Raw genomic sequence first — 24,355 nt, forward strand, 5'->3', positions numbered from 1 at the left:
TAAATATGATTGTAAAGCACTTTGAGTGTAGGCATATATGAAAGCGCTATATAAATGCCTCATTCATTCATTCATTCAGCTGGATTTCTCCATCCAGTCTGAAAAGTGTTTTCCGTGTTGGTTTTCCTATAGGCTAAAGTACGGAAGCCCTGAACCGAAACCTAAAAAACAAAAAAAACAAAAAGTCAGTTAAAAAAAAAAAAAACTGTTCGGTCTCCCTTTTCACCGTAAATACGCTCTGGATACATTTTAAGTGCATCATTCTGTATCCAATCATCTGGCCGGATCCTGTGATTTCCTAAGATTTAATAACCACTTATGGTTGAGGAGAGATTCTCTGATATGATTGTAAAGCACTTTGAGTGTAGGCATATATGAAAGCGCTATATAAATGCCCTATTCATTCATTCATTCAATCATAAAGCTGGATTTCTCCATCCAGTCTGAAAAGTGTTTTCCGTGTTGGTTTTCCTATAGGCTAAAGTCTATTTTGGCGCAGTCTGAAAACTGATGTGTAATCAGCAACAGTAATGATGTTGAAAATTCAGCTTTCAAATTACATTTTAAAATATATTAAAATAGAAAACTGTCATTTTAAATTGTCATAATATTTCACAATATTACTGTTTGTCTTTTTTTTTTTATCAAATAAAGCAGCCTTGGTGAGCAGAAGAGGCTTCATTTAGCCCAAGACTGGTTGCCCACTGAAGCTAAGCAGGGCTGAGCCTGGTTAGTACCTGGATGGGAGACCTTCTGAGAAAGCCAGGTTGCTGCTGGAAGAGGTGTTAGTGAGGCCAGCAGGGGGTGCTCACCCTGTGGTCTGTGTGGGTCCTAATGCCCCAGTATAGTAATGGGGATACTATACTGTCAAAGAGCACCGTCCTTCGGATGAGACGTTAAACCGAGGTCCTGACTCTCTGTGGTCATTAAAAATCCCAGGATGTCTTTCGAAAGAGTAGGGGTGTAACCCCGGCATCCTGGCCAAATTTGCCCAGTGGCCTCTGTCCATCATGGCCTCCTAATCATCCCCATATATACCAATTGGCTTCATCACTGTCTCCTCTCCGCTGGTGTGTGGTGAGCGTTCTGGCGCACTATGGCAGCCGTCGCATCATCCAGGTGGATGCTGCACACTGGTGGTGGTTGAGGAGATTTCCCTCTCTATGTAAAGCGCTTTGAGTGCAGAGAAAAGCGCTATATAAATGTAATGAATTATTATTATTATTATTATTATTATTCATTTAAAAACATAAAAAAAATCATACTGATCTAAAACTTTTGACCGGTAGTGTGTGTATATACAGTATATATATATATATATATATATATATATATATATACACACACACACTATATATAACTGGCGGTATAAATTGTTTAAACTTATTTTTGTAGTTCGGGCAAAAAGTTTGTTTCCATTTTTAATTGCTGAAGGACATTTGATTGACTTCTGCTCTACTCCTGTTACGCAGGGCCGTGCAGTCTGAATGCTCTAATCTGTTGACATGGGTGACAGAAAAATTACGCAGTTCTTACGCGAGCAGTGTGAAACCGGCGTTAGGGTAGAGGGGGTGAATAAAATCAGGCTAGTGTTGAGTCATGAAGCAGGGATATTGCTCCCCTTTGGATGGGTGCTCAACCATGGCGACAGTGCTAATGAGTAGAGGAAGTTTGCTTGTGGGTTTCCTTATAGTAGGTCTCCCCTATAGCTGGGTCTCATGCAAAGTCTCAGGTTGACCTCTACTTGGATATAGACAGAGGTGAACTAGCTTGAACCCGTCTTCCAAAAGATTCACGAAGGACTACGGTTTTAGCTAAAAGTCTTCTTTACAATTCTACTGAAGCAAAAAAGACGCCTACGTCTTGGATGGCCTGAGGGTAAGGGTGTCACAATTTCGATTTTAAAATTAATTTTAAATTAATTCACAATCTTGAACATCAAATTAAAAAATGGAATCGTCGATGCGGTCACGCCCCCATGTCACGTCAGGTCGGCGTGCCAAGCGGAAAAGCACACGTTGAAGTGCTGCGAGTCTATGGTCAACCTCAGTGAGCAGAGTCAAACGAGCCGGCTGACGAAAAAGAGCCGGATTGCCCATCACTACGAGAGACCTTACGTGTGTGCTTCATGAAGTGCATGTAAGACAGAGAGCATCCTGATTGGCTGGTTTCAGCTTAAAATGTAAAAATCGAAAATTTAATCGAACCGTTACCTTAGAATCGAAAATGGAATCGAATTGAGGATTTGGAGAAACGTGACATCCCTACCTGAGGATGAGTAAATTAACAATATTTTTTTTAATTTTGGGTGAACCATCCCTTTAAGCACCATCCCTATACACTGTGGCCTTACCTCAGCAGCAGCTTTCAGCTTCATGCTGATGTACAAGTTTGAGTCCTCTCTGTCTCCCACCTATAACAGACAAACAACCAACATTTAAACAACAAGTATACCAAACATAAATTGTAAAACCTTTAAGAGAACTTATGCATTTTTGTAGCCTAAAGTCCCTGTAAAATCCCTGTATCATCCAAATTTGAATGATAAAAAAAGCCGGCACGTACATAAAATAAGCTATCAAAATCTTGAAAAAATCAGCAGTTATCTCTGTTCTCAAACGCTGGGGGCGTGTCTGCGCTGAAACCACGCCCACTCGCGGGAAAGCTGTCGACGGTGATATTAGGTGAAACTGCTCTCGGAACGGAGGATGAACGCTGAGGCGGAAGATAGTCGTTTCGGCCCCGTTCCCCAGCAGCATCGGATTATCAGTGAATGCCAGTTGTCTCTGAGGAAAGTTTATAAAACGATCCTGTGTAAAATGATCACTACAGAGGCGGGTGTCGCTGTTGCTGTCGGTGATCCTCAGCTCGTCATCAAGGTTGGCTCTACATAAAATTAATCCACCTCTTCTTGATGTGTTCGCTTTTAGGAAATTTAAATAAAGATACCCATCTGTTTTGTACATGATCACATCCAGGTAGTAGCCTATGCATTTCCTTGTCAAAGGCATAGCAAGCTAGCAAACTGTAGACTGCAGTAACTAATAGTACTGACAGTAACTCGCGATTGCGGTGAATGCAAATGTGCTCTATTGTTAGGGGATGGATCAGCCAACGTGCGTCATCAAGTTGGGGCGTGTCCACGAGCTCTTGGGCTCCAGTGCGTCATCGAGCCCTGTTTTAGCCCTGCCCAAAAAATCCGTAAAATAGCAAGGGTGAAAAACTGTTTAACGGTCTAACTCCGTATTTCAGAACTTCACAGTTCACAGTCTTTGTAATATGTTTTAGCAATACATATGTAACATTTATAATGTGTTTAGATTTTTTTTGTTGAATTACCTTTACAGGGACTTTAAGTAATGTGTTTTCCTGTACTATAATGTGTGCTTCCTATTAGATGAAAAGGATGCACAACTCCTGGGGGACTCTCAGCTTTTTATTCCACCTCTAATTAAACACATCTACAAAACCTTTTATACATTATAACTAATAACATAATAAATTGTTTGGAGGAATTTCCCTCCTTATAAGTGCGGAACCTGTGGGAATTGGTAAAATTATGCGCAATACCCGAGCTGAAAAATAAGCCTTGTATATTCTATAAGTTGCTTGTTATGCATTGAAAATGCAAAAAGTGGTCAAATCCAATAAATCATCACCAAAACATGGCATGGACCACTTAGCTGCATTTCTTACACTTAATTTCTTTTACACATTTATCATGGCAAGTTATTAACAACATTATCCTTATTATACTTAATTTTCCAGAACATATGTACACAGGTCATTGCATAAATATCTTTTAGTGGTGCATGAGATGGGGGATCCCACAAATGAGGCAGATTTCCCAGGTGCCGGATCAAGATCTGGCTAGTTCAATCACAAATTAAACCTTACCCTTGAAGGGCCCATCCGTAAGTTTGGTATAGTGAAGTATACAGACGATGGTCACTTCAAGGAAGTAATTATATTGTTTATTGTCACGTGACCCAGGGTGACGAATCCTCGCATTTCATTTAAAAATGAAACGGCCTGAGTGTTTAAGTAAATGTAAACAGAATAATTCAAGATGATTTGTTGTGATATTATACACATTTTCTTAATTAATTTAAAAAAATGTATAGGTAAGAAATGTTTGATATTATGTTAAGTACAGTTTCAGAAAGTTGAGAGCAGATTTAAAACACATTCAAAACACATTTTAGAAACTTCCTTTTTCAAATTTTAAAAAAACGAAATGAAACAATTACATTAAAAGCAATAATAAGGCACTGCGTGATGTATAAGCTGATGTGTTGACAAGGTAACATTTCAGTTGAAAAAGAGGAAATTATATTGTCTATTGATCCCTTCAGCAAGTGCATTCCAAACAGCTACATTACGGCACGTCAGCGCCCTACTCCATCTAAAGTACCCCCTTCAAGGGGTCTTAGGAACAAATATAGGGATGCTAATTCTGATTGGAATTCACCCAAAATATGCAATGCTGTTGGTCCCCAGGACCAGGATTGAAAGTGTGGTCAAAGTCTTCAGGATTACTTGAAAAATTACAGGCAGGCGTGTTTGATTTGGGCTGGAACTAAAATTTGTAGGACAGCGGTCCTCCTGAAGCAGTGCTGCCCATACCATCCCAGTTTTTAAATGCAATTAAAATTATGCAATTATAAGAGGACAGTTTAAACAACTTCAGGCTGACTGGAAACACCTTCATTAAAAGTTAATACATTTTTAATAATTTAATCAGATCAATAAAGTGACAAAGCACAAATTGCCAAGAGGCAAACCTTCTTTTTATTCAAAGATTTCTAAGATTATAAATTTGGGGGAAAAAAACACACACAAAAAAAAAAAAACACACACACACTTAAATCTAAATAAAACAGCAAAACTATTCTCCTCAAAAGAAAGTTGGGCTCATTCATTGAACCATTGCTCAAGCGCACAATAAAATAAGTACCATAATTGTCGTGTTTGATCTGTGTGAATTACTTGAAATATAAGACTTGCTAGACCTACTTTTAGCTACCAAGCAACCTTTCAACAAGGGATAGATTGATTTTATTTTTTAGTATTTTATAGTTAATGGAAATTAAAGCAACCAGTTATTTGAGTTAATCAGTACATGTAAGGGTTAATGCCCGACGAGGTGTCCATTGTCAGGTTTTAATGGACGACGGCGAGGCGTGAACCGGCCGACGTGCAGCGGAGGTTCACGCCTCGCCCGTCGTCCATTAAAACCTGACAATGGACACCTCGGAGGGCATTAACCCGCTTATACCATGGTCACTTGCCAAATAAACGTTTTTAAAACATTAGTTTATATTTTAATTAGGTTAAATCTAGTTTTTACTAATAATAACGTGCCTGACGGTTTATTTAACGTTAGCAACCGGAAATATTTATAGTCCGCTCAGCTTGTAGAACCCTTCAGGTTCAAAAATGCATTTTTTTTTTCATGAAACACAAAGGTAGGCATAGTTATTTTTTTATTACACATAAAACAATTAATCAAACAAAAATCAAAAAACACACAAAAAAAAAACAATTAGTTCTGAGCACCAGCGATTTGCGCTTATAGAGGGCAATAAATTAATCAGATCAAAGAGAGGGTCATTTGCCTACATGCTAGCTTTTTTATTTACAATTAATTTCAACGTTTCCATTTATAGTGCAAGAACGGGCCCTGGACATCCGTGTTGTTTCTTTTTTTTAATTATTATTATCCGTGTTGTTTCTGTGGGGATAAAGTTTGTGTCGTCTTGTTATTCAACGTCGATTAGCTCCAGCTGGCAGCTGCAACAACATTCTCTCTCTTTCGCTCGCTGCGCACGGAACCAAAGAGATTCGCGAACCCCCCTAGCGTTCTGGCGGCGAAATGCACCGCGAAGCACCACAGCCTGACGCAGAAGCATAAAACGGCCACGACGCCGTAGCAGTGACGACGTAGCTACGCCGTAGAGTTGACGCAGAAGCATAATGAGGCCTTAAGACTGATTAACAGTAATGTAAATGCTAAATGCCCTAATACATGTTGATACTACAATTCAAAAGTAGCCTATATACTCTTAACCTTGTAGTTTTTCACAGATCATGTAAGACTGAATTACTCCATTTCTTTGCACAAAACTCTTCAAAAAGTGTCATTTATTGGTTCGGCACAATTTTAGCATCCATTAACCCAGCAGGAAATAACAATTTTCACTTTTTAGCACGAAACTCATTTCACTTTGTTTAACTTATATTGCTTCTTCCAATGTTCTGGCCACAGCAATGGCGCCGGGTTGGCAAATGTCCGTATGTTGTGACGTCATTCGGGAACTATGTATACATAAGCTCATGTCAAAGAAAATTGTATCTCTTTAGCATTGGATTCTTTCTTTTCTTTTATTCATCAGAAACAATGTTTTAAATCTTGTGATATTTGTCCCGTTGGTTTCTCTGAACACTCAATGGTAGTAGTATGTGTTTTTATTTATTCTATTAAATATAAGAGTGCCTACAGGCATTTTAATAAAATCTAAAAATTTCTAAAAAGTCTCTTTTAAATCAATAAAACAGTGGTGGGAGATTGGGAAGGTGTAAATACAAACACTCTGTAATCAGTACACTTTTAATGTTTCTAGAGACATGGTTAAAACCATAAGAAGTCTAGAGATGGATATTGTTGAACTTCAGGCTTTAAATGAAGCCTCGGCAAATCCCATCCAACTGTGGGCTCTTAAAGGGAAAAAACAGCCTTAGCAGATCTATTAGGTACAAAGTCTAAAGCGCTGGTTAGATCTTGATTTCAGTCTTTCTGAAATGGATGCCCCATCCAAGTTCTTCTTCAGTTTAGAAAGGAAAAATGGCCAAAGAAAAAGTATGCAGTGCTTAAGGTCAGAAGTTGGAAAAATTCTGACTGAGGTTTCTGACATTCGAAAAAGAGATGTCGTTTTTTTAAGGAGCTGTATTCCAACAGTGTGGTGGATGGGCAGTTAATGCAATCTACCAAAAGTGAAGGAAGATTCATATGCAGACCTGATATGTCTCTTAACAATAGGTGAAATTCTTACTGCTGTGCAGAAGAATGGTAAAGAACCAGGATTGGATGGGTTGCCTGTTGAGTTTTATAAGGCATATTGGCATTTGTTGGGAGAAGATCTACTTGCAGTTTTAAGTGATAGTTTGGATAAATGACAACTGCCACTAAGCTGCAGAAGAGCTGTTTTAACTTTGCCCCCCAAGAAAGATGACCTCAAAGGGATAAAAATCTGGAGGCCTGTTTCTTTATCATGCACTGATTATAAGATTATAAGTTTCTAGGCTGAACTTATGCTGGGAAAAAATGTGGCCTAATTTCCCAAGATGAAGAGATGGCGTTTGATCGAGTGGATCATCAGTTTTTATGGTACAAATTTGACACTTTTGGTTTTCCACCTGCTTTCACTGCCTTGATTAAAGTGCTTTATGAAAATATTGAAAGTGTACTGAAAATCAATGGTGGTTTGAGTAGCCCTTTTAAAATACAAAGGGTGGATGCGTCTTGTCAGGAATGCTTTACTCAATAGCAATAGAACCCATGTTAAGTAAAATTAGGACTCATCTGGATGGTTTTATCTGAGAGTACCTTTAAAGCTATCAACATATGCAGATGATGTTTTAGTTTTAACCAGTGGACAGGATGATATTGATAAGCTGGTTGACATTGTTAACATTTATGGAAAAATCTCATCTGCTAAAGTAAGCTAGGCCAAAGGTTCAGCATACAGTGTTGGAGAATGGAATGGAGAATTGGTATTACTTGGTGAAATCGTTTGGTCACAAAGAGGTCTGAAATACCTTGGAATATCTTTGGGTGATGAAATAATAATAAAAAAAGAAACTGGGAAAGTAAAAGTATTGTCAAAAAAAAATGTAGAAGGAAGATTTGAAAGGTGGAAATGGCTTTTAAACTTTTAAAATGGCCTAAAACGTCCTTTGGGTGATTATTAATAATTTAGTAGCCTCCTCTTTATGGCACAGATCAATAGTCCTAGAGCCTCCTGAAGGAGTTCTTGAAAAAAAAAAAAAGGTTAAGATGATCAATTTCTTTTGGGATCGATTACATTGGTTACCACGAAATGTTTTGTACCTTCCAAAGGAACAGGGTGGTCAGGGGGTGGTGGATCTTTTAATCAAGAAAGCAGCCTTTAGGCTACAGTTTGTTCAAAGGTTTTTATACTGTCCTAATGTTTCATGGTTTGGACCAGCCTGTTGCCTTTTAAGTAAGGTTGGAGGGTGGTGTTTAAGAAGAAATATTTTTTGGACAGATTGTAGGAGTTTTAATTTGAAGTCTATCTCATCTTTTAATGAAAGTTTAAGAGGAGCATGTTGTGTGGTATAGGTTAAAAAAGATTATTGTCTTAACGGTCTCTGAATTGTTTTTTGGAGGAGCCATTGATTAATGGTGCTCGGCTTGGTTTATGTGGAGATACAACTTTGTGGTTGATGCAAACTTTAACAAAAGCCAAAGTTGTTCAAATGAAAGACTTAATAGAAGTGGCTGGTATCGCGTTTGACAATGTTGATGCCTTTGCACAGAGACTTGGAATTAAATCAACAAGGACAGTCTATTTTTTATTGAAGAAGTGACGGAAAAATTTGAGTGAAGACGATTGGAACTTTTTGTCAAGTCAAGCTCTTCCTGATAAAACGGATAATTTTCCTTGTATGGTGACATCCAAAAGTGTAATAGAAAATGATTTGTCAACCTCAGAGCATGTGAAAAACATAATGTTTAACAATGGGAGGAAAGAGTTTATATAAAGTCTGTGTGAAGGTGATAATGAGAAATTAAAATGTATGGATACACCATGGAGAGATCATTTAAGTGTTGATTTTGATGTCAAACCTTTTTGGGGATCTTTTTACAAACCACCATTGACTAAAAACGTGGGTAATCTTCAATGGTAAATTTTACACGGAATTGTTGCTAAATGCTTTTATCTCATTGTTGAATCCGAATGAGCAAGATAGTGGTCCTTTTTGTGGTGAAAGAAAAACTATTTTTTCATTGTTTTAAGCACTGTGAGAGACAAAGACCTTTATTTGGTTTATTGGAGATTTTATTTTCTAATGTTAATGAAGTATTTACAATGTGTTTATTTTTGGTTTTAAATATAGTAAAGAAAAGAAGAAGAAAGGATGGTTGTTAAACTTTATTTTAGGTCAAGCCAAAATGGCGGTTTATATTAGTAGGAAATATGAAATTGCAGGCAGTATAGTAAAAATGTTGAATTGTTGTTTAAGGGGCTCATGAAAGCAAGGATAAAACATGATTTTATTTGTTATTCTCATTTGAAAAAATTGGAAAACTTTAAAGATGTGTGGAGTGTTGATAAAGCACCCTGGTACAACAGTGCTACGCATGCTATCAAGAGAGAAACTCGTAACTTCTTCATTCATACCTTTTATTTAACCAGAAGAAAACTCGTATATTTTTAGTATAATATTATAAGAAATAACATGGAATTAATTTCCACTGTTATGTTGATGACACTCAATTATATATTTCATCACGACCAGATAAAAACACTAACTCATACTCATGTAACTCACACTAACTCAAATTGACAGTGTTTCAAAGATATAAAATGCTGGATGACGCGTAATTTCCTGCCATTAAATTCAGATAAAACAGAGGTATTACTTATTGGTCCAAAAAACTACATACAAAACCTCTCACAATACAACTTTAATATAGAAGGTTGTCTTGTTACTTTATCCACTACAGTAAAGGACCTGGGTGTCATACTAGACTGCAACTTGTCTTTCGAAAATCAAATTTCATATGTTACAAGAACAGCCTTTTTCCACCTTAGAAACATTGCTAAGCTACGCAACATGCTAACTGTCTCTGATGCAGAAAAGTTAGTTCATGCATTCATGACCTCAAGACTAGATCACTGTAATGCTTGTCCTGTATCCTCAATAAACAAGCTACAGTTAGTACAAAATGCAGCCTCTAGAGTTCTTACTAGGTCAAGAAAATAATGATCATATAACACCGATTTTATCATCTCTACACTAGTTCTGTATAAATCAGGGCTCCAGACTAACTTTTTTTACTAGGAGCGCTGTTGCCCCTGACTGAAAATTTTAGGAGCACACTCAGAAAATTTAGGGGCACACCTTAAATCAGCTCGCAAAGCAATTATTCAAATTTTCCCCAAAACAACTGTAATACTGACAAATTCTACAATAATAAATAGACTTAACGTTATGATATGCTGTTTTATTTCAAGTACACAGGGCTCCAGACTCAAATTTGAAAGCAGCACCACCTCAACTGAGAACTCACACCGAGTTCTACAAAAAAAAAAAAAAGAAAAAAAATCTAGTAGCTCTGGGGCTGACAATAAATCACTAGGGTGTAGATGAAATTAACTTTAGTTATCATTTATAATGTCTTAGGCCTAATATTAAATAAAACAAAACTATTAATTTGAAAACATGGAGTGAAAATAGCCAATAAACATTCCTACTGTTTACAATGGTGTTATTATTTTTTAAATAAATGTTTAAATAAGAGTCTTAAAAAATCTTAATGTTTATTTTAGGACAATCTTTGAAGGATGAACAAAAAATGTGTTGATCATCACATAAAAAATACAAAAAATAAAATATTTATATATATTATTATAGTTTTGATTTTGAAGTGCTAGAAAAAGATGTGTAGTAGGCTACTTGTAAGTGTTTGACTATTTCTTCCACATTATCATATTTATGGTTAGAGTTAAGTTACAACATTAGCCTAAATCCATGGTGAGCTGCTGATTTAGTGGACTGAAAGCCTTCTATAAGTGTTTATCCTGGTTTCCACGTCAGCGCTGTTGATATGATAACTTACTTATAACTTACTATATATGGTTTATAACAGAACTCTGCGCCGAATCGGAATGTTTGTCACTGGATCTCGTGGTGTTGATGTTATTAATTCTGAAGCGAATTCAATGGATTCATTCACTGGATCTCCTAACAGTGTCACGTGAGCGAGATCGGCCCGCAACTGGCAAGTTCGGGGCTTTTTTTTACTGTCAGTGGTTCGGGTCGCTGGTGCTGCTGCTCGACGGTCCTAATCACGAGTATCGTATTTTAGTTCCACTTTCATTTTGTTTGTATTCGCTGCTAGGTAACGAGTCGATAGATCGCTTATTGCTCAGACGCACGTAGCAGGTTGTGATATTTGTCTCAGACGTTTATGCGCGCGATTCTTGTCACGGATTCATTGACGCGCCCCTTCCACGCTTAACCATGCGTTTAACGTGTGGCAAATTTACTGGTCGCACATGTGCGACTGGATGTAAAATTCAGTCGCACACTCTCAAAATTTGGTCGCAAAATGCGACCATTTGGTCACAGTCTGGAGCCCTGTAAATTACAAAGTACTACTACTGACCTATAAAGCCCTAAATGGTTTAGCTCCTGTGTATTTAATGGACCTTCTTTCGCCCTACGATCCATCGCATTCTTTAAGATCACTAAATTCAAGGCTTCTGGTCATTCCTAGGATATCTAAGTCCACTAAAGGAGGGAGGGCGTTCTCGCATTTAGCTCCAAAACTCTGGAATAGCCTTCCCGATATGGTTCGAGGCTCTGACTCGCTGTCACAGTTTAAAACTAGACTAAAGACGCATCTCTTTAGCCAAGCATTCACATAATGCTTACCTTTTATTCCTCTGTTGAATCAGATCGAATGCATTTAATACTATAAAACTTGAGTCTGTAGGTTATTTGTATAGGTTGCATAGAATTTACAGTCATTACTTTCCTGTATGTAATGCGTGAATGATGGGTGGTTGGGCAGATATTGTGTTTTTGTGGTAGGTGGTATGCCAAACGGAACCGTTGCCACTGAAACGCATTACCGCGACAGTGGGGCTCGACAGCCTTGGGTTGCGGAGAGTTTGGGTTGCAGAGAGTTTGTGAGATTGTGGTTTTTAACATCTACTCCTGTGTAATGGAAATCATTATGAACATCAGCTATGCTAATTATTTCCCATCTGCCTTTCTGCTGTTATCTCTTGTCCCGAGAAAAATGGCGTTTGTCAGCTCCAGTTTGTATCCAGCCTCTCACGGAGACTTCAGATGCCCCAACGCCTGCGATGAGAAGACTAAACGCCTGTGAAGAGACGATTCAACGCCTGTGAAGAGACGACTCAACGCCGGCGATATGTTATGCCCTTAATATTACATGATTACATAAATGTATTTTTCCATGTACTTTTCTGTAATGCAATCTCTGTAAAGCTGTTTTGAAACAATATGTATTGTGAAAAGCGCTATACAAATAAACTAGAATTGAATTGAAAGTGAACAAACAATGTTGTGCTGAATTGAAAATTACACAATGCACTTTACTGAAGAATTTGAGTAGGCCAATGTGATTTTTTGTTAATGTAGTGTTTTTATTTTTTTATTTTAATGTTGTGTGTTAAATCTCAAAATTTCTCTCTCTCTCTCTCTATCACACACACACACACACACACGCACTTCCATCGCGCCCGTGTCTTTCTCTCTCGCTGGCACACATGCACACTTCAGCATTGCACACAATCTTTAGCCCGCTGCATTTTGTAGGATTTATTTTTTTCATGTCAGAAAGCAAGCCTGCTATGCCAACCCATGTAAACTGGCCAAACATACCCATAATTGTTTGCGGTCTAATGACGTTGCCGCCGAGTTGGTCACATGTCTTAGCGATCTCTATTCAACATTTAAACCAGTAACTTGTCACCACTAACCTGTAACACCACAAGGCCGGGTTGGAAATTGGGACGAGTCATCCTCATGCCTTTCACCTCTTCCTTCAACCTCTCTCTGACCTGACTGGAGAAACATAAGGATTCAAAATGAGTTATGCAAGCCATTGAGTAACAAAGCAAGCTACTGTACATGGTCCTACATAAACACACATTTATGATATACAGTCAAACCAAAAATTATTCAGGCACCAAATATAATTTTTGATTTTTTTATTTTTTTTACTAGTGGGTGCAGGACACTATAGATCAATTATGTAAGTGAGGATAGCAAAATAAACTGTGCCATATACCCAACAATTCTTAACACAGTGGACTACCAGTAAAATTTATAAAAATGTGAGACCAAAAATTATTCAGACACTTTGACCTAACCCTGTTTTGCTTCAGTGTTTTTTATTTAATTAATAAATGCAACCTTTTACACCACAGACTGAACAAAATTAAGCATTGATTGTTAATTGGTTGACTTAAATTGGGATTATCTAATTGTTTACTTAAATCTAACAGCTGACAGCTATTCAACCCGATTAATTTGTGAGACAGTCTAACAGAAGCATGGCCAAAACCAGTGAAACATCAACTAATTTGATATCTGAGTTCATATTTAATTACCATTTTCGAAACTATAGCAAATAAACTGATAATGAGAGAAATGCTGAAGGTGTCTGAATACATTTTGGTTTGACTGTAAATATCTTTGGAAACTCAGGCTGCCCTGATTCAGAAGAAAAAAATATTTAAAAAACATCTGGAGCTGATGAATTTTGTGAACTTTCACTTGACATTAGATCTTGCGTACTTATCCCACTCCCACACACACGATATATGGCTGCTTTTCAATTGGAAGCATCCTAGTAAGAATGCATGTCGATTTCCATGGCATAATGTCAAAGGCCATCTCAATTTGAATGCAGCCTTTGCTTTATGCCCTTGATTCTGTGCATTTTGAAAGATACATCAAGTGTATCCAATCCCTCTAATGCCCTCCAATCACCCACAGAGCTTGACATTCAGCCTTGCCATGTGCTTGCCCTTCAGACAAATAAATAGGTCATTCACTAGCTCCAGTAAAAAATTCACTTGTCCAGGAAGATAAAAGGGTTATAACCTAATTTTGTAAATGCAATTTATTCAGAAGCATTCTTTTAGATTTTACTTAAATCAGCACATTTGCCCCCTTAAAATACCCCCGAACTTGTATGAGTTTCTTTGTTCTGTGTTGAACAAGAATGTTGGTAATTAAACACTTGATGGTAGCCATTGACTTCCAGTATGGTAGTAAAAAAATGCAATGGAAGTCAATAGCTTCTGTAAAATGTCTGGTTACCAATATTCTTTAAAATATCAGAAGAAAGAAACTCATACAGATTTGGAACAACTTTAGAGTGAGTAGGTGATGACAATTGAAATTACTTTTGTAGATCCAGTGATTACTGATGTCTGTTTTTAGTGTGATAAGCACATGACTAGTGGCTGATCTGTGTATGCAAGTCCACAAACCTGGAAGATATTCTGAACATACAGTAGGTTGTTTTAGAAAGGAACATTTAAAAAAAATAAAAAGTAGTATAAGGGAGAATCAATGAATTATGAATAATGTACTGCTTTAAGAATGACATGTAGCCTAATAAATAAATACAAATTGTTGTCTGATTATGATATGTAATATGAAAAAATGTAATATGATATAATTAAGTACTTGATGTAATCCAGATTATAAGAAATCAGTAACTACTACTTCCCAGCACTGACTCTATTGCTTGTACAACTCTTCCCGCCTAATGCCTGTATGAATTATCCCCATCCATTGTTCATTTAGGCCAGAGGAGAACTGGCCCCCTGACTGAACCCCCCTGACTGACTGGCTTCTCCCAAGGTTTTTTTTTCCTCAATTTGTCACTTGAAAGAGTTTGGATTCCTTGTTACTGTCACCTTTGGCTTGTTTAGTTGAGGACACTTAATATTTGACACTGCACTGACACTATCGGATGAGAACAAAACTTAAACTGAATAGAGTTCAATAATGACACTCATGTCTTCTGCCTTATAGCTGAATCTTTTTGTCTTTCTTCTCAAAACTGAAGTTTGGAACTTCATTAATTCTCTTACTTTCCTGTTTTTGTGAAACTGCTTCTATTAAAGCACTATAAAAAATAAAGGTGGCAACTTATTGCATTAAAAGAGTCAGTAATACAAATATTTAAATTAATATTTTTCCTAAATTAATTTCTAATTGTATTTTCATACAGAGGTCGGATTGTGGTGGGGTGGTGGGGGCAAACATGTCTACATTTCAATGATTTCAACCATCAATATACTGCAATATTTATTTATGTTGTGCAACATTGTCAACATGAACTCAGTTCCTTCAGCACCCCAGCATGCACATGCGCACTGTGGTCAGATTAGAACAGATGTGGTTGAGGTATTTACATGCCTGTTTTTGTGCTTAAAATCTGCATATTTAGAGTATTCACCCTGTTATACAATGACTATGGTTGTTACGCTTATGAGCGTAATCTGAATATTTGTTCTAAGTATTGTTTACATAGCGTACAGTTGAAATCACAATTTTGCCTAAATCTCATTACACATAATCACATTATGAGGGCGCATGTTTACATAGTCAAAGTTGAGGAGGACTTAAGCATAAAAGACTCAAAAGGACCAGTCTAGGATGCCTTTTAATTTGAGAAGCACCCATTATAGCTGGATCTTCTTTATGTTTCTGGACCATGCAAAGACAAATTACATAAAACTGTTATTTTTAATCAAATTAAACCAGATAACTCAAATTATGAAATCACTAGCTTTCCATTATCAATCAGGGTAAGGAAAAGAGAGTGGCTAAGAGAGAAAGAGTAAAAAAGAGAGAGCAATCAATTTTGTACTTGCTCAATATTTAATTTTTTAAAGACATGACATCTGAATTTGGCTTTTATAGTTCAAGTTTATAGCTTGAATGGTAACTTTTCAGTTCGGGAAATACATGTTTTTTTTATTTTTCAACTAAATGTGAAATCATTGTTTAAATTAGCCTAAGTTACATGTTAAAATTAGAGTAGAAAATGCACACATTGCATACACCACTGTGAGTACTCTAGAAGACTGAACCAATTATGTAATGTTTGCTAAATTAAAATTAACCATGAGGGAAAATAAGAAACATTTTATTAGGTTTAAAAACATTAGTGTGTGCACTGCAAGTTAACTAAATGGCTGATTATTTACTGACTGTGCCTCTCTTTCAGATGGTCAGACGGAGATCATGTGATGTTTGGTCTCCATACATAAAAACAATATAAAATCCCTACACCTTTGAGTGTGTCCTGGTTTACATAATACTGTTTCGGACTTTAATACCATCGATAAACCGATCAATAAAAAAAACCTACAGTGCATTTCTCAAGAGTTCAGACAGAGTAGGCTACAATTCGTGACAACAATCCATTCAAACAACCACGAATCTGAACAGTGTAAAACAAACAAACAAACAGGCACTCTCTCTAAAGTATTGCTTTCTAAATTACACAAGTGCATTTTGAACAAACAACATCAAAATGATTTTATAGCTTTATCAACGTAACATGAAAAATGTTAGAAAATAGCTTACGCTGAGATCGCTTTTCCGCAGATGATTTGGGCTGGCATCGTAAGACTTTGTTTTCCTTTAAAGTGAGACAAAGTTGTATGTTCTACAGTTTACGCTAGTAACTGAGAGCACGTGTTGAACTCTCCTTCTACTTCTGTGTGTGTCTGTCTGGCTCATAGACTGGAGAAAAAAAAAGAAAAGAAAAAAGGTTACGAAATGAATCCGCCCCTACGTTTGTGAATATCACCAAGTGAGTAAGTAACGTTATACGTCAATGATGTAGTAGGTGCAGCCTAGCTGTCTGCTGCACCATGGTCTGCACCGAGAAAAAATCAAATCAACCTTCCTCTTGTTTTGTTTTTCTTTACTAATATTTACAAATGAACAGTATTTTTTTGTAATTAGATTTATTTAGTTAGTTAGTTAACCTACCATGCAACAAACATATTTTCAGACAGCTATTAAAAAAGTGGAAGAAGATTGGAATATTAAGATGTCAACAAGTTATGCTATAATATGTAGCCTACTATAATAGAAGTAAAATATGTGAAAACTGATGTTATGTGAAATTTTGAAAGGCCAGTAGAAAGAGTGTTCTCAAGTATAGCTACCTATGTTTTGAAAGCCATTTAAGATTAAAACAAATGTTGGGGGATCATTAACACTAAGGGGGTGGACATTTGATCTACCAAGTGTTGATAAGATCAATGATTGATTTTGATAATGCCTTTGTCGAAATACTTTGTTAATAACACTAAAATGATAAGAGAGAACAAAACAGAAAGAAATTTTTTTTTTAGGAGCAGTTAAATCAACATGCGATTTACATGCAATCATATTGCATTAGATGTCTGGAATAATTTTTGGGAGTTGAATGATGGTAATTAATCCCCATTATGCAGATGTGTGCCTAAGGTTTTTAGAATTTCAAAGAGGTTTAGATATAATAGAGAATAAAAATAATTAAAAAATAGGAGGAAATGCATACTATTAAATACTGTGTAAACCCATTTAGAGCAGATTTTATGACTCCAAAATAAACAAAAGAGTAATGACTGAAAAAGCCACACACACACACATAGAGACAAAAGGCCTGTCCTTAAAACATTGCCAGAATTCATAGGATATTATGAGATTAATCCACAAGTTCTGCATAAGTGACATATGTACATACAGTAAGTGCAAGTACAGTAAGTGTAAATGTAAAAATTGATGCAGTCTTGTAAGTAAAGCTGTTTGAATGATTGCACATGGGTGTCTTCTTCTTTGTAGGCTACGTCACGTGTCTTGCAACATGTAACATGGTCTCAGAACTTAGCGATGGATGTACTGAAACCTCCAGGGGGACTTGAGTTGTGCCTTGGGAATTTATCTGAAAATAGGAATAGATACAGTTGCAATACAGATGTCTTATTTGTAACATGACCATAGTCAGCTGCTCAAGTTTTGTATATGTTATAATATTTGAACCAGCTACTGTCGTGGAAAAGTCTTCTCTTTTTTGTAAGAAATCATTCAAGTCAGAGTGAGGAGGCGAGGATCGAGAGAGTGAGCAGGTGAGGATCGAGGAGTGAGGGGGCGAGGATCGAGGAGTGAGGAGGCGAGGAGTGAGGAGGCGAGGATCGAGGAGTGAGGAGGCGAGGATTGAGGGAGTGAAGAGGTGAGGACTGAGGAGTGAGGAGACAAGGATCGAGGAGGCGAGGATCGAGGGAGTGAGGAGGCGATAATCGAGGGAGTGAGGAGGCAAGGATCGAGGAGTGAGGAGGCGAGGATCGAGGAGGCGAGGATCGAGGAGTGAGGAGGCGAGGATCGAGGGAGTGAGGAGGCAAGGATCGAGGACTGAGGAGTTTCCTGAGGAGTTATGAGCGATAATGCACAGGTGTATCCAATGCGGAGGAGGTTTATTGACTAAACGTGACGCACGTTTAAATTCTCCTCCCCCTTCACATCAGTCACAATAATTTTAATTTATACTTTACCTTTGCAGTTTAAATAAACCACACATCTCACATTTTTCAACAGGGTATCATGCTTTATTATTATTTATTATGAATTTCTTAAATAACCAAACTTCAACAACATAAGGGCAGATCCTTTGAGCGCTGCTGATGACGCTGTGAAGTGATGCTCGAGTGATCAAGTATTCCAATGTACAAATAAGCTTTCCTTTGATTCCTCAGTCCTCCTTTTCTTTCCTTGCAGCCTTCCCTCACATCCTACAGGGGGTGGAGCAGAGACGCAAAGAAAGGAAACGAGGATGCAAAAATAAGAATTGAGTAGCACACTATTTGTATATTGGAATATTCTTGATCACTTGAGTGACTCTTCAAAGCTGTGCTCAAAGGATTCATTCCTCCTCCTCATGGTGCAGTTTGAGAATGGGCTCTATGCACGGTGGTATTTCCGGTGAAGGATTAAGGATGCTCGATAACTTCCGCCGATCGTAGAGTCCAATACAATACCGAGAATTTATATTGAATTTTATACTCCATGGTTATAATAAAGAAACGTTGGTCACAAAAACAGATAAAACAGACACCCCTCGTTGTGTTTATGCTTCTTTTTAAAATTATATTAAATAAACATAACTATATATAAAATTACATCTAAACGTATGTACGTTTCGTTTCAAAGACGGGAGGACAGTAAATTTTGAAGACTCTGCCATAATCCCGTTTTCCTCGGTTCTCCTCCGCTTAAATCTCCACAACCGGAAATGGACGAGCATCCTTGCGTCAAATGTGGAACTTATGCGTGCATATAGCCCATTGAGATGTCCTTCAAGGTGGCTGAATTTGATCGGTTTCCGGGTCACAGGCTGGAGGACAGAGAAGGAAATGAGGAAGTGTTAAGTTCTGGATGAGTAGTAAGCACGACATGTGTATCTTCAATGATGCTCTTTTATTTCCATCTTAACTTCACATGTGTTGACCGTAACTTCACATGACTAACACTAGAACTCCTCTTCTTCTTCTACCCACTTGTCTAACCTCTTACAACACAGCGCCTCTAAAGGTAGCATTATGAATTGCAGCAAAGGACACAACATTTCCCTTCTTTGTAAAAACATTGTTCTTAACCCAACTTGAAGGAAACATGTTCTCTGTCAATCATTTCAGGTGAGTATGCCAGGTGAGCAGCATTCCACTTTTTTCCACCACTGAGCAGAAATGTGTTGGTTCCCACTCTCTCCTCTACTCTGACCAGAGCAGACAATCTAGGATGACCTTTTGGGGTTGCACGAGTAAGTCTTATTCTCACTTTCCCTCCCACACCAAAGAGAGGATTGCGAGCGCCACGTCTCTGATCAATGTACAGTTTCATTTTGTCCTGTTTCTTTTCCACATTTTCATGGACCGCAGCAAGATCACATTTGCCCTCTCCCTGTAAAGGCAGGATGTTAAGCTTGGTTCGCATCTTCCTCCCATATATGAGCTCATATGGTTACACACCCGTAGTAGCGTGAAGGGTTGCACGGTACACCTGGAGCCACTCTGTAACAGCTTTGTTCCATGGTTGTGGGTGTTGAATGGCTGTCTGGACACAGTGCAGAGTTAGCTAGGTGTCTGTCTGAACCGCATCTGAAACATGACTTACGGGCTGACGAAGCGGAGGCAGCAGTCGGACGTGACCAGGGTTTGCCGCTCGCGTGTTGTGATTTGACTTGTACAGCTTGCACCGGACCATCTCTATCGGCCATCATTCTCTTTGCATGCTCAGCCGCGGCTTCTAATTGTGTTGCAAGGGTAGTTGCTTTCTGTAATGTCAGGTCCGGCTCGAGTAACAGTCTCTGTCTAATATCATCACTGTGCAAATGTTCCAGCAATTGGTCGCGGATCATATCATCCCCTTTATCACCGAAGTCACAGTTAACGGAAAGTGCATGCAAAGCAGCAACATACTGTTGTATGTTTTCGTGCAAGGCTTGAACTCTTTTTCTGAACGTATGCCGTTCCACGACAACATTCATTTTAGGCATGAAGTGTTTTTTCAAAGCATCAACAGCAGAATTGTATGTCTCACCGGAGTCTGGCAATGCGTAAAAGATCCTTTGGCCCTCTGCGCCCAAACAGTGAAGTAATGTAGCCCTGAAGTAATCACCCACTGCGTTGATTACCGTCAAATAGTTTTCAAACATGCGCAAACACATATCGAATGGCATGGTAGGCTCTCCCGGGCAAGCCAGAAACATTGACGGTGCAGATACATGCACGGACATGGTTGATCAGTAACTTTATATCAAACTTCCTCGTATCCTCGTCGCCAATTTGTTAAGTTCTGGATGAGTAGTAAGCACGACATGTATATCTTCAATGATGCTCTTTTATTTCCATCTTAACTTCACATGTGTTGACCGTAACTTCATATGACTAAAGGCCAATATATACTTCTGCGTGCGGTAGTTACGCCGTAGCATACGCACAGACACGTCTCATATCGCGTACCCTTCGCCGTAGCCTGACGCGCACCTCTTCAAAAATGTAACTACACGTCGCGATGACGCGGACCGCAAGATCGGTGATTGGTCGGCTTGGTAGCATCGCATTTCCTCATACGCATTTCTGCACGTACCTCACGCATTTCCACACGTACCATCTCCTCCAACGTCTTCTCTCATTTCTGCCTTTCAGTTTTTGTAATTTCACTAAAATTAACTGTTTTTCCACCTCAATAAGCGCCAACTCCAACATGATCAGCTCTCTTTCAGTCGCTATGGGCTCTATGCACGGCGGTATTTCCGGTGAAGCATTAGGGATGCTTGATAACTTCCGCCGATCGTAGAGTCCAATGCAATACCGAGAATTTATATTGAATTTTATACTCCCCATGGTTATACTAAAGAAAAGTTAGTCACAAAAACAGATAAGACAGACACCCCTCGTTGTGTTTATGCTTCTTTTTAAAATTATATTAAAGGTGCAATGTGTAACAAAGTTGAGTATCTATTAACAGAAATGCAATATGACATCCATAACTATGTTTTCAGTGGTGTATAAAGAACTTACTTATTTAACCGTAATGTTTTTATTACCTTAGAATGAGACATTAATAGCTCCATAACCGCGGGAATCCCCTTCTATGTAGGTCGCCATGTTGTGACGTCATATTCCTACCGTAGCCGAACGCGAACAAACAGCGCTACAGAACGCGTTTCATCACTACCTTGAAAGAGAAGTAGCGGAAAGCTGGAAGCTAGCCTTACACTCCGTGAGTAGTGACTTTTCCCTTGTGAGTAGTGTGAAATATGTAGTTGGGATTGTTTCATGTAACTTAGTTCTCCCTCGCTGTGTTATGGGTTTGTTATGTTGGGGATAGATGTGCTGTTACGTTCGTGAGACAGCTGATGATTAGTATTCATGTCATTGACCGTAAAACAGTACGTTACAGGAATCACTAACCCGTCGATAGAGACTTTTACTAAAGTCTTTTATCACTAAAGTCGATCGCGAAGAGTTTTCAAAATCAGAGAAAAAAAGCCTATTGTGTGTAGTAAATAGTATCTATGGGATGCGGAGATGACATGATTGTAACAGCGCGCGCACTTCCGACCTTGCTTTGGACTCATGCGGACTCGTCCCAGCTCAGCCACAGTAACAGCTCATATTAGCCAGCTAAACTATTACTACCCTGTTAGAAAAAATATATAGCTGCTCCCTCGCTGTATTATGGGTTTGCTACAGTATGTGGGGAGAAATGTGCTGCTGGTTACGTTTGTGAGACAATCAGCTGATTAATATTATTTTATTAAATTATATATTAAAACCCTTGATCCTCACCTGACTATGGCTTTGTAAACAGTATCCATGATGTGATTTATAATGGACTGTGGTACAGAAACAGTGACAATGTTACACACTCTTGGCTTACTCTGGCTATTCTCTGCTGTCTCAGCCGACGAGATGTTTGTCCCGTTTTAGCAACCGTAGCTTCTTCGAAAGGGAGGGGTGAGCAGTGGGCGGAGCCATTAGTGCAAACCTGGTGCAAACTCGCAACCGAACCACTAGATGTCGCTAAAAATCACACATTGCTCCTTTAAATAAATATAACTATACAGTATATAAAATTACATCTAAATGTATGTACGTTTCATTTCAAAGACTGGAGGACAGTACATTTCGAAGACTCTGTCATAATCCCGTTTTCCTCGGTTTTCCTCCGCTTTAATCTCCACAACCGGAAATGGACGAGCATCCTTGCGTCAAATGCGGAATTTATGCGTGCATATAGCCCATTGCTTGTAGTAATCTAGCTGCGAGGAATCTAAACACAGTGGAACATTAAAACCCTCCGCCGCCAACTAGCGTTTCGGAGCAGTACTGCAGAGCAACCAAGACCTGAACGCAGAAGTATAAATGCTCACAACGGCGTCGCCTACGTGCGTAGCCAACGCCGTACACTACGGCGTACCCTCGACGCAGAAGTATAAATTGGCCTTAACACTAGAACTCCTCTTCTTCTTCAACCCACTTGTCTAACCTCTTACAACACAGCGCCTCTAAAGGTAGCATTATGAATTACAGCAAAGGACACAACAGGAAGCATCAATTTGAGTATAGGCATGCACGAACCCTGCTGACATGTGTGCGAAAGAATCTCAGTCAGCGTCTTTACTTCCGGAAGCGCGTTCTGCAGGCCAAGTGTATAGTGGCAAAACTTTAATAAAATCCGTTTTCTCAGAAATGGAGACAACGATTTTAGAAACGCTGATTCACTAGTCAAATTTCGTACGATATGAGAGAATACTAACCCTCAAAGTTGTTGATGTAGCTCGAAATATATCCTTTAAATTGCTAACTTCTCTTTTTTATACTTGTGTGTGTGTGTGTGGGGGGGGGGGCTGATATAATACACAGAATGCTAGTGTGTTCCGGCCAACAATGGCCTAACCTGTAAAAAATCAAAAGGACATAAGTACTCGTTCATTCGACTTTTGGCCTATAATCTATATTGAACTTGCGGAATCAACAATAAAATCTATGTTGATTTAACGACAAGCAGGTGAAAGAGACACATTTAGCCGTTTAGCCCCATAGACTCCCGTTCATTCTGCACTTGCCCGCGATCACCTCCAGTGGAATTCTAATGGAACTGCAACAAGGATAATACACAATGGGGCTAATAGGAAGTGCCTAGGCTCTCCGTTAGACGGGCTCTGTTAATCCTCTCTTCTTCTTCTGTGCTTTTTACTGGTGGCAAACAGCGTTGCATTGCTGCCCCTTCTGGATTGTAGTTTGGATCGCCTTTAACTGACTGTAGGCTATTCGTTGTGTGAATGCATGCATGCACTGAACCGTGATTAGGGTTGGGTATCGTTTGAATTTGAACGATTCTGATTCCGATTCCGATTCCTTGTTTCGATTCCGGTTCCTAACGATTCTCGATTCTGATTCTTTTAAGAGGCAGGGTCAAAAAAAGTTTAGCTAACCTTGCTAACCAACGGTCTTTCTGAAGGAAATAATCCTTTCTAAAGGAAATACTCCTTCTGTCACAAATTTTGCATTTTGCCGAGATTTCGTTATTTTTAGAAAAGTGAAGCCACACTTTGGACCGCCGACGTAAGCTACTCATGTTCGACTCGCGCGGTTATGCCATCACTTCCGGTAGACGCTTCTTCGTTGGTGTTGTTCAGCGGTTTATTCTTCCGCTCGGCGGACTGTGAATATCGAAACTAGGAATCGAAATTTTAACTTTTGAACGATTCCGGGAAAAACGAAAAGTTAGTCCCGATTCCAATCGATACTCGATTCTCGATACCAAACCCTAACCGTGATGCCTGTACCGTACAGTTCAGGACAAAAACATCCATCCTCCCCAATCAGTCATCTCTTTCCCTGGCTCCATTCCTAATAGTGGAGACTAGAGCAGTCACCTGGTTTAGCATCAAAGCAACATATAGAAAACCCTATTTTACATTTGCATTTATTTTGTCATTTGCATCAGTGCTCTTGATATATGGATCTTCATATTAAGATATCTGAAG

The 24,355-nt window shown here is 38.5% G+C and overlaps 1 protein-coding gene across 1 annotated transcript in view; it reads right to left on the reverse strand.

Moving 5' to 3' along the window:
* Positions 1-16,570, reverse strand: part of mthfd1b (methylenetetrahydrofolate dehydrogenase (NADP+ dependent) 1b) — a 48,822-nt gene extending 32,252 nt beyond the window's left edge. Inside the window, exons 1-3 of the mRNA XM_039650993.2 lie at positions 16,396-16,570; positions 12,762-12,846; positions 2,354-2,413 (exon numbers count right to left, since the gene is read on the reverse strand). Coding sequence (XP_039506927.2) covers positions 2,354-2,413; positions 12,762-12,846; positions 16,396-16,433 — 183 coding nt within the window. The 5' untranslated portion in view covers positions 16,434-16,570. The remainder of the gene's footprint in view (positions 1-2,353; positions 2,414-12,761; positions 12,847-16,395) is intronic.
* Between the last annotated feature and the right edge of the window lie 7,785 nt (positions 16,571-24,355).

This window comes from Pimephales promelas, chromosome 15, assembly GCF_988280905.1.
Source record: "Pimephales promelas chromosome 15, fPimPro1.hap1.1, whole genome shotgun sequence".
Taxonomy (NCBI): Eukaryota; Metazoa; Chordata; class Actinopteri; order Cypriniformes; family Leuciscidae; genus Pimephales; species Pimephales promelas.